Genomic DNA, 14,102 nt, shown 5'->3' with positions numbered 1-14,102 from the left:
CCTTTCATGTTCTGTTTCATACCTCCTCACTGCTTCCCCATCCATTCCCCTCTTCAGGCCCCAGCACCCCACCCACTGTTCGGGTGTTACCAGTAAAAGTGGGACCACGAGCCCCTGGTACTGTGAGCTCCCCTGGACACTCCCAGGGCCCTCACCCCTGTCAAGGTCAGTAGCAACAGCAGCTCCTGGTCGTGTTGCAGCAGATGTTGGCTCCACTGGGTCAAGGGTAAGGTCTTCTTGTTGAAATTGTGCGTTATTTCTTTAGGACTCCGGCACTGATGCAGTCATAACCTATGATGAAACACTTTCAGTTCCAATTGTACCTCATGGGGATGTTACACAGCAACTACTAAAGTTAGACATTTTTAAATCAGGTGGTACGGATAACTTGCATCCAAGAGTTTTGAAAGAGTTGTCTGAAGAAGTTGCAGCACTGTGAAAGAAAGCTAATGTTCCAATATTTTAAAAAGGTAAATGGTAACCTCGGTAATGATAGGTCTGTCAGCCTGACATCAACCCCAGGCAAAATAATGGAGTAACGGACGTGGGACATGATTATATAAAGAACTAAAGGAGGATAATATAATTAATGCCAGTCAACGTGGGCTTCTGGAATGTAGGCCCAGTCACACTAGCTTGATTTTTTAAAATGAGATTACAAGGTTGATTGTTAAAGTAATCATGTTGCTGTCATGTACTTAGACTTCGGTAAGGTCTTTGACTTGGTACCACACAACATTTGGATTAAAAAAAATAGAATGATTAAAAAAAATTACCCTAAAACCAGACTGATTGGTTCCAATGGCTTTACAGGGCAAATTCCTTAGCGTATGCACCGTATGCCTCAGATGGACATGACCAGGTTTCATCACTGAATTTGGGCTTCTGGTTGGCTCATTCCTTCCCTGGTTCGGTTTGCATACTGACAGGGTGCACAGTGTGACAAATGGACTCACCTTCAAGTGGGTGTGTTTCTAGTGGGATCCTTCAGGGACTGGTTCTTGGTCCTACGCTATTGTCTATAGGGTCTACACGGGCAGGAGAGGGTGAGGTCGGTGTAACAACGTCGCTCAGGGGTGGGAGTGGATTTTTCACACCCCTGAGTGACATAGTTCTCCCGATCTAGCGCTGTAGTGTAGGCCTGGCCCGAGTGAGGTACCAGCTCACCTCAGCTAGGGATAGTTTGGGGGGGTATAATCAGGCTAAATGTTGTACTTGGGGCCCGTATGTTGGGGAGGCCCCAGCTGGGAGCCGTCTGGGAAAAGTGGCTTGGCTGGCCAGTGGGCAGGGACAGCCCCCACCACAGCCCCCAGTGGGTTGCTCCCCTCTGGGTCAGACATTTATCGCAGGCTCACATGCACCTGCTTATCCACCCCCATGTCTGCTTCCCACAAACCCCCTCACCCTCCAACCCCCGCGCCTGTGAGCATAGCCAAGGCTCTTGGCTGGATCCGTCGACATTCAGCGGCACGAAAACCGCCCCGTCCTCACTTGGGCCAGGTTACCCTGCGATCCCACTCACTCTGCAGCAGGGACCTGCCCCCTGCATTATTTACCTCCCCCTGTTTCTAGGCCTTCTGTCGAGGTTCCCCACACTGGCTGCATGTTTCCTTCCAGCTACCTAACAAGACGGTCACTAGCCCAGGGCCCCTGGGTTTCCCCAGACTATCTCCTGCCCCTCAGGGCTTTCCCATTTCCCTTGGGCTGTGGTTACAGAGACCCTGCCCTTCTCTGGGCTCCTAGTACTTAGTTAGTCTCAGGGAGTTTCTAGGTCACCCCAATTCCTTGTCCCTCCCTAAGGGGGCCACCCTACAGCCCTGGCTGCAGGGGTATGTCTATGGGACAGACCACACTGGAGTGACCCCACAGTATGGACAGAGACCGCACTGATGGAAGGGGGCTTTCCAGCAGCATAAGAACACACACACCCGGGGGGCGGGGGGGGGGGTCCAGCCCCCACCCCCACCGCAACCCTCTGTCTCTGCCTTCCAGGCAGTGCACTCTAGTCCTCTTCCTGTATAGGAACCAAACCACCAAGTCTGCACCTCCCCAGCTGCTGCTAATTCTTAATTAGCTGCCTTCGGCCCCTCTCCAGAATGGGCTAATTGGGCTGCTGTTAACCCTTCACCTGCCAGCATGGGGCACATGTCCCATGGGGGTGGTGGGGAGTGTAGGCTGTAGAGGTGGATTCTGGGAGACACTGTTTGTGGGTCTTTGGGAGCGTCCCACCTCCAATGTTGGGGGGGAGGATCCCTGGGAGGGCTGCGTAAGGGGCAGCAGGGCTCATTAATCAAACGGAGGGGAGAGTTCCTGGGAGGGAGGCTGTATATGGGGGATCCCAGGAGAAAGTCAATCCCTGAGGGGTATCCTGCAGAGGTTTCTGGCAGGGAGGGCTGGGGGAGGATCCCAGGGAGCTGTGCTGGGAGGGGTTCCAGTGGGGGCTAGCGCCAAGGGGCTGATCATAGAATCATAGAATAACAGAGTTGGAAGGGACCTCTGGAGGCCATCTAGTCCAACCCCCGCCCAGAGCAGGACCAATCCCAACTAAATCATCTCAGCCAGGACTTTGTCAAGCCTGACCTTAAAAACTTCTAAGGAAGGGGATTCCACCACCTCCCTAGGTAACGCATTCCAGTGTTTCACCACCCTCCTAGTGAAAAAGTTTTTCCTAATATCCAACCTAAACCTCCCCCACTGCAACTTGAGACCGTTACTCCTTGTCCGTGTCCTGTCATCTGCTATCACTGAGAACAGTCTAGATCCAGCCCGGGGATGGATCCCAGCAAGGGGAGGGGAGAGTCTTTTTCCCACTCATATTCAGACAGACACAGCGGGTTCCACTGCAGCATTTATTGCAGAGTCCAGCATGACATGGGTGGGGTCTATACAGAGCCCCCTGCACAGAGCCCCACAGCCCCGCCACAGCAACACCCCCCCATCAGTGTACCCCCAAATCCCCCTCCCCACAGGATCTTCTAGCCTCAGAGCTGAAACCAGTCCAAGGTGCTGGCCAAATGCAGGGACTGTCTCTGTCACCCCCCAACTCTGCTCCCCCCCAACCAGGACAGTCCAGCTGATGCCTGGCCTGCACCCCCAGCAGCACCAGCTCCAGCATCTTCAAGGCAGTGGGGGCTGAGAGGACATCTTCCCAGACTCTTGCCCCTCCCCTGGCTCCCCAGAGTGCCAGAAGGCAGGTGCTATCGGGGTACCGGGGGCCCAAACATCTCCATGGTCTGTATCACCAGGGAGAGATGGTCCAGGAAGGAGCTGATGGAAACACGCAGGACCCGGGCCTCATCTGCTTTCCAGTACCTGGTAGGAGGAGATGGGGTGAGGTGGGAGTCACCCCTAAGCCCAGCTTAGCCAGTGCCCCTCATGACCCGTAGCCCCTGCTAGCCCAGCCCTGGGCTCCCCGCAGCCCTGCCGGTGCCCCTCACTCCCGACCCACAGCCCCTGCTAGCCTGGCCCTGGGCTCCCCACAGCTCTGCCGGTGCCCCTCACTCCCGACCCGCAGCCCCTGCTAGCCCGGCCCTGGGCTCCCCACAGCTCTGCCGGTGCCCCTCACTCCCGACCCGCAGCCCCTGCTAGCCCGGCCCTGGGCTCCCCCCAGCCCTGCCGGTGCCCCTCACTCCCGACCTGCAGCTCGTGGTGGGGGTTGGTCTCCATGGGGGGATCACTCACACGTGCAGGAAGTTCTCGGTCACCATCAGTTCTTTGCTGATCCCCCCCTTGCGAGGCTCAGGGTCGGGGGCCAGGGAGCCATGAGCAATTTGGGCCTCCAAGGGGGATGGAAATGGGACACTCAAGGTGCTGGGGGGAGCGAGGTTAAGGAAAAAGGAAGTGGAAAAAACTTGGGTGGGGCAGGAGAGAGACATGGACAGTCCCATGGGGCATGGGGGAGACCCCCGTGGACCCCTTTTTCCACCACAGCCCCTTCTGCACCCCCCAGATCTCCCCACAGTCCCTTCTGAGCCCCCCAGATCCCCCCACAGCCCCTTCTGCACCCCTCGGACCCCCTCACAGCCCCCAGAGCGCCTTCTGCACCCCCAGACCCCCCACACCCCGTTCTGAGCCTCCCAGATCCCTCCACAGCCCGTCTGCACCCCCCAGACCCCCCACAGCCCCTTCTGAGCCTCCCAGATCCCCCCACAGCCCGTCTGCACCCCCCAGATCCCCTCACAGCCCCCAGACCTCCCCACAGTCCCTTCTGAGCCCCCAAATACCCCCACAGCGCCTTCTGCACCCCCCAGATTCCCCCCACAGCCCCTTCTGCACCCCCCAGTCCCTTCTGAGGCCCACAGCTCCCCGGATACAAGCCCAGACAGCCCACCCTAGCCCGATCTGCTCCAGCTTCTTCCATCCCGGCCACGGCTCCGCCCCACGTGCCGCGAGGGGGCGGAGTTTGCGGCCAGGCCCCGCCCCCGGAACTTGCCGTCCCTGAGGCCCGCCTGCAGGGATCCCCCGACCTCCCCAGCAGGAGGAGCGACCCCCAGCTGAGACCCCCTTGCACCCCCTCCCCCATGCCCAAGAGCCCCCCCAGCATCACCTCCCTCCCATGAGGGGCCCCAGGCATCCACTGCCCTCACCCCACCGTTGCAGGGAAGTACCCCAGAGCCCCCCTTCCTAGGAGCCCCCCAGCTTCCCACGCCTGGCAGGGGGCAGAGACCTTCCCTTTTGTGCGAGGGCCCCTGCACCGGAACCTCCTCTGGGACACAGGCAGGGTGACCACACAGCAAATGTGGAAAATCGGGACGGGGGGGGGGGGTGTAATTGGAGGGTGTGTAAGAAAAAGCCCCGAATTTTGGGACTGTCCCTATAAAATCAGGACCTCCGGTCAACTGAGAAACAGGTGACCCCCCAATGGGGGATCTAGACCCCCCCCCCCGAGGAAGTCACAACCCCCTCACAGGGGCCTTCAGCAGCACCCCCTTCCCCAGTCAGAGTCCCTCCCAAATGCCAGCCCTATTCTCCATGTTCCCCCCCAGCCCAGCCCCCAAGGTCTGCAGGGCAAATTCACCCTCCACCATCAGCCCTGCTGAAAATCAGCTTCTTCCTTCTCACACTCAGCGGGGGGTGCTACGGTGGGCAAAGACCTGGAGGACACAGCTGCCCCATGGGGACTGAGATAGGAGTGTCAGTAGGCAAGGGGCCCCTGCATAACCAGCCCCATACCCCACACCAGAGGAGCCATGTCCCAATGCTGGGCAAGAGGTCCCTGAGTAACCGGTCCCTGCCCAGCCCCAGAGGGGCCATGTCTCATCACCAGACGAGGGAAGCCTGGATAACCGGCTCCCTACCCCCACCCCAGAGATAGCCCCAAGCAAGGTGTCCCCAGATAACCAGCCCCCTGTCCCACCCTAGAGGCGGGTCCCTGTATAACCAGCCCCCTGCCCCACCCCAGTTAACACATCAAGCAGAACTGGGCAGGTCTCACACCTACCATCACCTTTAATGGGGAATGGGAGACACAGACAGGCTCCTTAGCAGCAGTTCAGAGGCGTGAGAAGGGGGCAGAGGGACCCCAAGCCCCCTACTGGGCCCTGCCTGCAGGCGCCTTGTTCCAGGTGCAGGGAGAGCCAGGCCGAAGTCTTTCCCCCAGGCCCACGGCTGTCTGGATGCTAGTCCAGGAATCCCATCTCCACCGCATCAGCCACCTCTGGGTGCAGCAGCCGCGTGGCCAGCCGCTCAATGTCATCCAGGCTCAGCAGGCGAAGGCTCCGCTCATAATCCTGGAGGGAGAGGGTGGCTTAGCAAGGCGACCCCCAGGGTGTAAGGGAAGGGGGGGTGTTGGAATCCCTGTAGCCCTCTGCCCCACCCTCATTGCTGGGTCCCCAGATAACCAGCCCCTGCCCTACCACAGAGGGGCTGCATCTCAGTACTGGGTCCCCGGATAACCAGCCCCTGCCCCAGGCCAGAGGGGGCACATCTCAGTGATGGGTCCCGGGATAACCAGTATCCTCATGCCAGGCGGGTTTCAAGGACGCAATGACCCAACCAGGAATCCCCCCAGCTGTACAACTGATCAATGAAATTGCTTTTAATTGTTCACTTTATTAATATAACTTCATAAGCAAAGTTTTATGAATGAAACAACATTCATTCATAAAACCGGTTACGCCAATAACTGGCTAATTCAGTTTCACTTTCAATCCAATTGCTGCTTAAATCACTGAAACTTGCACTATTTCAACATTGTAACTTCTGCTCACTGTTTGCCATTCATTATACTTGTCCATATTGTAACTCAAACTCTATTTTAAAATGCTCACTCCATTTTGTAAAAGCCTGCTGCAAACCTCATTTTGCAAAACCCTGATGTAATCTTATTAGTTTAGATGTGTGAATGAAGTATGGATGGATGATGGAATCAACCTCCAGCCCCAGCCCGTTCTGATGAAATAAAGTGTAAACACCTAAAGGCTGAAGATGCAGACAACAGCCCTGATAAAGTAAGAGGAGTCCACCCTCAAAAGAACAGAAGTACAATTGAAGAAACATCAAAGCCAGGTCCTAGTCTGAAAGTCATGTTTGCAGTTGACGGGTGATCAATCACACTGAACCCAGAGGCAGCGTAACACAGCAAGACCTATAGACTCTGGATTCAGACTAAAGCTTACGAAAAGGATGAGTGAGATGGAAGATTTTGGAGGGTAACATTCTGTTGCCAGCATGGAAGGGCATCAGTGCACACCCAACAGAGACCCAGCCCTTCCTTGTGCCCGGCTTTCCTGACCAGTGAGCCGCCAGTGTGTGTGTGTGTGTACACATAGGTATTAGATATTAGTTATTGGTGATAAATCAAATTGTGTTATAATAAACGTGACATCTTGTCTTGTCCCCTAAAACGATCCTGTGTAGTTTTGTCTGCATAACACAGCCTGCAGCTCCCTCCGCACCAGGGCATTACCTTCTGCAGCTGCTCCAGCACCTTCTCCGCATCAGCTGTGCTGAAATGCCGAGTCAGGACCTGGCCCAGCGGGTGCCAGATGGTCGGGAATGGTGGCGGGGGTCCCCTGAGCCCCGGCTCCTCAGGGGAAGCCTTCTCCAGCGGCTTGATCACCAGGTTCAGCTTGGACTCGGGGCCGATGGAATAGTCCGAGAGCCGGTGCTCATCTGTGGGGGTGGCAGAGGGGCCATGAGCTCCTGCCCTCCCCAGCTCACAGGGACCCCTGGGACCGTGAGACCCCAAGATAAAGGCACCCCCCACACACACCACTGAAAAATGGAAGTTCTGGACCATTACAACTCTTACCCTACCCCATCTCAGCACTGGTGAAGGGTCCCTGAATAACCAGTCCCTGCGCCCTGCCACGGGTGGAGGGCAGGCATGTCTCAGCACTGGGCAAGGGGTCCCTGTATAAACACCCCCTGCCCTACCCCAGAGGGGTCACGTCTCAGTACAGGAGTCTCTGTGTAATCAACTCCCTGCATCTTGAAACACAACGAGGAGTCCGGTGGCACCCTAAAGACTAACAGATTTATTTGAGCATAAGCTTTCATGGGTAAAAAAGTGGGGTTTTTTACCCATTGAAGCTTATGCCTAAATAAATCTGTTGGTCTTTAAGGTGCCACCGGTCTCCTCGTTGTTTTTGTGGATACAGACTAACACGGCTACCACTCTGATACTTGGCTCCCTGCATCTTGGCACCAGGTGAGGAGTCCCCATATAAACATCCCCTACCCCACGCCAGACGGGTCCTGTCTCAGTACTGGGCGAGGGGTCTCCCTGTAACCAACTCCCTGCATCTTAGCCCCAGGCGAGGGGTCCCCATATAAACACCCTCTGCCCCACCCCAGAGGCAGCCGCACTGAATGAGATTAGATGAAGCGGGTGGGCGATGAAATGGCTGGTGTTAGTAATGATATGCGTTGTCATGACGTTTCAGGGTAACGAGGCGTATGAGGAGCAGTCGTGCCCCTCTGGGGGCTGCCTGTCTGCAGACTCCTGTGCCCCGGGAACAGGCACCCACCTGCCAGGGCCTTGCCCTTGAAAAGCAGCCGCTGCTGAGAGACTGGGACGTTCAACTTCTCCGAGACCAGACGCTTCAGGGTGCTGATGCGCTCGTCCGGGGAGACCTGGGGAAAATGGGGGGGGGCTGCAGTGGGGAGCTACACCCCCCCCAGGACTGACAAACCCCACCGGTGCCCCCCCATCCATCCCCCAGGAACCTCCCCCACAAACCCTCCCCACCTCACACCCCCGGGGCTCCCGGCACCTGCCAGGAACCTGCCTCACACCCCCCACTGGTGCCCCCCCCACCCCTCCCTGGATCTTCCCTATCTCCCCACCCAGCATCACTCGACAGCCCCTCCCACACCTCTCCCACCTGCTTCCCCCCCTAGGGTGGAGATGCAGGCAGAGGGCCCCCCCATAAACACCCCCCAGCCAGCCCCTCCGGTCCCCCCCAGGCACAGCCCCCTTCCCGGGCACAGCCCGCCCCCCGAGCCAGCCCCTCCGGTCCCCCCCAGGCACAGCCCGTCCCCCGAGCCAGCCCCTCCGGTCCCCCCCAGGCACAGCCCGCCCCCCAGCCAGCCACTCCGACCCCCCCCCGGGCACAGCCCCCCCCCAGCCAGCCCGCCCGCCCCTCCACCCCCCCCGGGCACAGCCCGTCCCCCGAGCCAGCCCCTCCGGTCCCCCCCAGGCACAGCCCGCCCCCCAGCCAGCCACTCCGACCCCCCCCCGGGCACAGCCCGCCCGCCCCTCCACCCCCCCCGGGCACAGCCCGTCCCCCGAGCCAGCCCCTCCGGTCCCCCCCGGGCACCTGCAGGCTGCAGCCCCGGCCCTGCAGCGCCTTCACCGTGAGCAGCATCGCGGGATCGCGGCCGCGCAGCCCGGAGCGGCCCCTTTAACAGGCCCAGAGACATCCGGGAGGACACCGGGATAGAGCGGCCGCCTCCGGGAAGCATAGAGTTGTAAGGAGGCCCGCTAGACTAGACGGAAGGAGGCCATAGAGTACCGCGAGTCCGCAGATAGAGCGGCCGGTGTTATGCCATAGAGTCTGATCGGAGTGGTGTCCAGAGTGACCGTAACCATAGAGACCAAAGGGGGCGGGGAGACTGGGCGATGTCATATCATAGAGATGCGGTAGGAGTCAGGGCCAGAGCGGCTGGTTCCATACCATAGATAACCAGAGGGCGTCAGGACTAGAGTGGCAGGATTATACCATAAAGATCCAACGGAACGGACAGAGCGGCACACTCTGTTCTGCACAGGCCCGGGAGACCAAAGGCCAGTCTGGACAGCCTCCAGTACCATAGAGACGCAAGGAGGGCAAGAGCAGCTCCCGGGCTCCATCGACCTTGGCGCGAGAGCGGCGCAGTGGGGGGGCGCGGGGGGCAGACAAAGGCAACGCCAAAGCCTGGACCTCCCAGTGCCCCCCCCCCCCCCCAGGAACTCCCAACCCACGGCCCCTGCCCCCCCGCAGCCCTGCCGGTGCCCCTCACTCGTGACCCGCAGCCCCCTGCCCCCCTGGTGCCCCTCACTCCCGACCCACGGCCCCTGCCCCCCCGGCCCCTGCCGGTGCCCCTCACTCGTGACCCGCAGCCCCCTGCCCCACCGGTGCCCCTCAGTCCCGACCCACAGCCCCCTGCTAGCCCGGCCCTGGGCTCGCCGCATCACAGCGGGAATAAGGAAGTGGTGAGGAGGCCGAGTTTCCCGTTTCTTCGCTGTTGCCATGAGGGTGTGGTTGGGAGAGGCATTAAGCTTGGAAGTTGCACAGCAGAGAGGGGCAGGGCAGACAGCCTGGCATGGGTTCCTAGCTTCCCCACTCTCCATGCCAGGGGTCAGGCACAGAGCAGCCTGCAGTGGGGCCAGCACCCATGTTTGCTCTCAGGGTGGCATCAGGGTTGTGCCTGTCCTGGCTGAGCAAAGGGAGCCCAGCTGCCTACAGCCCCCTCCTTTGCTATCTCCCACACCCCCAGTAACAGCTCCATCCACAAACGGTGTTGCTTTCTCTCCTTTATTCAAACCCTCACCTGGGTGCTCCCCCCTCCTGTAAACAACCTAGGCCCCACATCCTGGGGGGCCACCGCCAGCAGCATAGAAAATACATCATATAAAAATAATGCTGGGTATTTAGGGCCCCATGTGAAAGACTTTGGTTTCTAACTGCCCCCGCGGGGAAGGGCCCTGGGCCCAGAGTTCCTTGTACAGAGGTCCCTGAATCCTCCCATCTCTGCCCCCAGCAGGAGGCACTCAGCGGCTGGGGAAGCACAGCCCCCTTTGCAGCTGCCTCCAGGAGGGGGCCCAGTCCCTCTCGGGGCAGGGGGTGCTCAGGGGCTGGCTGGCGGCCGCAGCTTCTTGTAGAGGAGATGGCCCAGCACCAGCAGCAGCATCTCAGCCGTGCTGCTCAGTGCCACCACGAAGGGGGCCTGGGAGGCGTAGTCGGCCTGCCGGCGGCGGAAGGAGAGCTGCAAGACCGCCAGGGCCAGCAGACTGTTCTGCACCCCCACCTCAATGCTGACCGTCCGGCGGTGTGGGCCCGGCAGTCGCAGGCAGGTGGCCAGGAGGTAGCCCAGCAGGAGGCCGAAGAGGGGCACGCTCAGTCCAGCCAGCACCACAGGGGGTCGCACGTCAGCCAGGATGAACGCCCCCATGTGGTAGGCCATGAAGAGCCCGCCCAGGATGAGGGCGAAGCTGAAGGGCTTGATGAGCAGCAGCAGCAGGCGGGCAACCCTAGGCAGTTTGCACTTCACCAGCAGGCCGGCCGAGATGGGCACCGCGATGAAGAGCAGCGTGGCCAGGATCTTGGCGAAGGGCACGTGCAGACTCTGGTGGGCACTCAGCAGCCGCCCGTAGAGCGCTGAGGAGAGCGGCATCAGCCCGGCGGCCGCCACCGTGGACAGCAGCGTCATGGAGATGGCCAGGGTGACGTCCCCGCCCAGCAGGAGGCTGTAGAGGTACCCGCCGCCCCCACCTGGCGAGGAGCAGGTGACGACCAGCCCTAGCGCCAGCGCCTTGGGCAGGGCGAAGGCCAGCGACATGAGGTAGCCGTAAAGGGGCATGGCCACAAACTGGCCCAGGATGCCCAGGAGGACGGGGTGGGGCTGGCGCGCAAGATCCCGCAGTGCCTCCAGCTCCACCTTGCAGCCAAAGGCGCACTTGTTGACGAAGATGAGGGGCAGAAGAGCGTAGAGCAGCGGGTTCTCCGAGAAGTGGCCCAACCCCGGGTGCTCCGGCTCCTCGCCTGGCAGCACTCGCACCCGGAACTCGCCTCGCTCCTCTACCAGCTGCTGCCGGTCCAGCAGGCGCAGCCGGAGCGGTGCCAGGCCAGCCAGGCCCGAGCGGATGGCCACCAGGAAGCCCCTCGCCCCACAGCACAGGGTGCTGATGTTTTCCACCGTCAGCACAGCAGGCGCCAGTGAGGCTGCGCTGAGCCGGGTACCGCCTGCCGTCCCGTTGGCGCCCGGGTAGCGGCTGGACACCACCATGATGCCCCGGCTCCTCTCGGGGAAGTCGAACTCCAGGGTGCTGCCGTCGCCCATGCTCAGGTATGTGCCGGCCGGCTGCCCCCTGGCTGGCGGGGCCCAGCAGCCCAGCAGCAGCAGGACCAGCAGGGCCTGTGCCATACCAGGGGGTCTCACAGCCCACGGGCGCCTGGTCTCCAGCGACTCTGGCACATGGGGACGTCCTTCAGCCAGGACGCGTCCGAGGCTTCTTTGCTCCGTTGCCAGGTGTCCCTGCCAACCTGGGGGGAGGGAATGGGGAGAGGAGGAGCCTGAGGGGGGATAGATGGGGGTCTTGGCTGAGGCTGCCAGCTCCTGGCCGCCCACCCTGGAGCAGGGAACTGGCCGATCTGGACTGGGGGAAGGGGCAGCCCAGAACCGGGCTGTGGGGGGAGTGCATGGGGTGGGGGTTATGGGGCAGGGGTTGTGGGGCAGGGCCGGCCATTCCCTCTCTCTTCAGCTGTGCTACAAAGTTAGTAAGAGGCAGGTAGGGAAGCTGATCACAGTCACCCCCCCAAGACACCCCATATGCATCCCTCTTCCCATAGGTAGTCCCCCTTTGTCCTCAATATCGCCCACACCGTGCACCCTCCATCAACAAGGCACACAGGGGGCAGGGCAGCCCCAAATGCTGCCCCATCCTGTAGGATCAGAGGTCACACAGGGTCAGGGGAGAAAGTCAAACTCCTTCAGGACCCAGCCCCAGGCTTTCCCCTACCTCCACCCAAGTTCCAGGCAAGCCCCTGCCCGCTGCCCCCCAACCCCTCCTGCTACCCCCTGCAACACCCCCACCCCAAATCCTAGCTGGACCCCTGGCCCTACAGCCCCACCACTGCGACCACCCCTAGCCCTGCCAGCGAGGGGACACAACCCCCCACCCTTGTCCCCCAAAAACTCCTCGTTCCAGGTGCTAGCCCTTATAACCCTTGTACGCCCCATCTCCTTATCCCCATCCCCCCCCCGCTGCCCCATCCCCTCTCCATCTGCCCCTGCTGCCCCCGGTCCCTGCTGCCCCCATCCCCCTCCTGCTGCCCCCGGCCCCTCTCCCATCCCCCCTCCTGCTGCCCCCCCTCCTGCTGCCCCCCATCCCCTCTCCCATCCCCCGGCCCCTCTCCCATCCCCCCTCCTGCTGCCCCCCAAACCCTCTCCCATCCCCCCGGCCCCCTGCTGCCCCCCGGCCCCTCTCCCATCCCCCTCCTGCTGCCCCCCATCTCCCCGGCCCCTCTCCCATCCCCCTCCTGCTGGCCCCCCGCACCTGGCACCGCCCCGCGGGTCCCACTTGACTCGGCAGCGTCCGGATCCCTTCGGCACCGCCCCTCTGTTGCGTCACAGCCCTGGCCCCGCCCCGCGGGATACGATCTCACAATGGTCCCACCCACCACGGAAGCGGCTGCGGACCGCGGGGGGGGATGGGCCTGGGGACCGGAAGTACGTTGAAAAGACAGGGCGGGACTGAGGAGTCGGTGTCCTCTGATTGGTTAGGAGTCTGCGACCTCGTGTATTCTGATTGATGGAGCTAGGGACATTCGGACCGCTGATTGGTGAGCCTCTGCAGCCCTGTCTTCTAATTGGTAGAACTACGATCCCTGTGCTCTGAGTAGCTGTCCCCCTGCATCCCCCACCCGCCAGGCTCTGATTGGTGTGACGTAAGTACCCTGGCTGCTGAGTGGTGGGGCCTGGCCTTTCCCCATCCTGTGATTGGTGGGATTAGGGCCCCCCCCAAAAGCGTGTGTCAGTCACAGGGGCGGGGCGGGCGCGGCCCAGCAAACCCCAGGGCCCCAAACTCCCCCCGGGGCCCGGCGGGGCCTCCCCCCAGGGCCCGGCCCCGGCCAAACCCGGGTCCGGCGGGGCCTCCCCCACCCGGCCTCCCCCCAGGGCCCGGCCCCGGCCCCGGCCAAACCCGGGCCCGGCGGGGCCTCCCCCACCCGGCCCCGGCCCAACCCCGGCCCGGCCGGGCCTCCCCCACCCGGCCTCCCCCCAGGGACGGCCCCGGCCAAACCCGGGTCCGGCGGGGCCTCCCCCACCCGGCCTCCCCCCAGGGCCCGGCCCCGGCCCCGGCCAAACCCGGGCCCGGCGGGGCCTCCCCCACCCGGCCCCGGCCCAACCCCGGCCCGGCCGGGCCTCCCCCACCCGGCCTCCCCCCAGGGACGGCCCCGGCCAAACCCGGGTCCGGCGGGGCCTCCCCCACCCGACCTCCCCCCAGGGCCCGGCCCCGGCCCCGGCCCCGGCCAAACCCGGGCCCGGCGGGGCCTCCCCCACCCCGGCCCCGGCCCAACCCCGGCCCGGCCGGGCCTCCCCCACCCGGCCTCCCCCCAGGGACGGCCCCGGCCAAACCCGGGCCCGGCGGGGGCCCTCCCCCACCCGGCCGCCGCCCAGGGCCTGGCGCCGCCCCTGCTGCTCGTTCTTTCTCTTTTCCTCTCCCTGGGGCTGGGGAACGTGTCACCAATCCGCAGGTACCTGCGGCTTGTCTTTCTGCCAGGCCCAGTCGCTGCCCAGGAGCAGCCAGCGGGGGCTTTGTTCCCACCCTTCACTCCTGGAGCTTGGCCTAGAGCCTCCCGGGCGGCGGCCTCCCTTGCCCCGGCCCCAGGTCTTATCCTGATTGCTGCCCATGATTTGTCTGACTCCTGCCTCGGAGCCCTCGCCAGGATCAGGCAGCC

At 62.2% G+C, this 14,102-nt stretch overlaps 3 protein-coding genes across 3 annotated transcripts; all 3 read right to left on the bottom strand.

Moving 5' to 3' along the window:
• Positions 1 to 2,960: 2,960 nt before the first annotated feature.
• On the bottom strand, positions 2,961 to 4,393 carry LAGE3 (L antigen family member 3). The gene is made up of 3 exons (XM_077840388.1): positions 4,314 to 4,393; positions 3,682 to 3,810; positions 2,961 to 3,312 (listed from the first exon to the last, which is right to left on the bottom strand). The coding sequence occupies exons 1-3, from the start codon at positions 4,358 to 4,360 to the stop codon at positions 3,198 to 3,200; spliced, it is 291 nt and encodes a 96-aa protein (XP_077696514.1). The 5' UTR covers positions 4,361 to 4,393; the 3' UTR covers positions 2,961 to 3,197.
• A 1,037-nt stretch (positions 4,394 to 5,430) lies between these two features.
• On the bottom strand, positions 5,431 to 8,940 carry UBL4A (ubiquitin like 4A). Its single transcript, XM_077840699.1, has 4 exons — positions 8,763 to 8,940; positions 7,971 to 8,076; positions 6,908 to 7,113; positions 5,431 to 5,729 (listed from the first exon to the last, which is right to left on the bottom strand). Exons 1-4 carry the CDS (start codon positions 8,808 to 8,810, stop codon positions 5,619 to 5,621), a joined length of 471 nt encoding a protein of 156 aa, XP_077696825.1. The 5' UTR covers positions 8,811 to 8,940; the 3' UTR covers positions 5,431 to 5,618.
• A 1,013-nt stretch (positions 8,941 to 9,953) lies between these two features.
• Positions 9,954 to 12,971, bottom strand: SLC10A3 (solute carrier family 10 member 3). The gene is given in 2 exon segments (XM_077840700.1): positions 9,954 to 11,687; positions 12,701 to 12,971. Coding segments are annotated over 2 exon segments (1,686 nt in total). The 3' UTR covers positions 9,954 to 10,272.
• Positions 12,972 to 14,102: the final 1,131 nt, after the last annotated feature.

The sequence above is a fragment of the Eretmochelys imbricata genome, chromosome 23 (assembly GCF_965152235.1).
Source record: "Eretmochelys imbricata isolate rEreImb1 chromosome 23, rEreImb1.hap1, whole genome shotgun sequence".
NCBI classification, from domain to species: domain Eukaryota; kingdom Metazoa; phylum Chordata; order Testudines; family Cheloniidae; genus Eretmochelys; species Eretmochelys imbricata.
This window is presented reverse-complemented; position numbering and strand designations above follow the sequence as displayed.

What these genes read in the sequence shown, in the direction of transcription:
- UBL4A (XM_077840699.1), bottom strand. Translation starts at nt 8,810, where the DNA reads ATGCTGCTCACGGTGAAGGCGCTGCAGGGCCGGGGCTGCAGCCTGCAG. An exon ending in GCCGGGGCTGCAGCCTGCAG is followed by an intron (nt 8,077 to 8,762) that starts GTGCCCGGGGGG and finishes CATTTTCCCCAG; the next exon opens with GTCTCCCCGGACGAGCGCAT. An exon ending in TGCTGGAGCAGCTGCAGAAG is followed by an intron (nt 5,730 to 6,907) that starts GTAATGCCCTGG and finishes CTCTCCCTCCAG; the next exon opens with GATTATGAGCGGAGCCTTCG.
- LAGE3 (XM_077840388.1), bottom strand. Translation starts at nt 4,360, where the DNA reads ATGGAAGAAGCTGGAGCAGATCGGGCTAGGGTGGGCTGTCTGGGCTT. An exon ending in AGGGTGGGCTGTCTGGGCTT is followed by an intron (nt 3,811 to 4,313) that starts GTATCCGGGGAG and finishes CGCTCCCCCCAG; the next exon opens with CACCTTGAGTGTCCCATTTC. An exon ending in ACCGAGAACTTCCTGCACGT is followed by an intron (nt 3,313 to 3,681) that starts GTGAGTGATCCC and finishes TCCTCCTACCAG; the next exon opens with GTACTGGAAAGCAGATGAGG.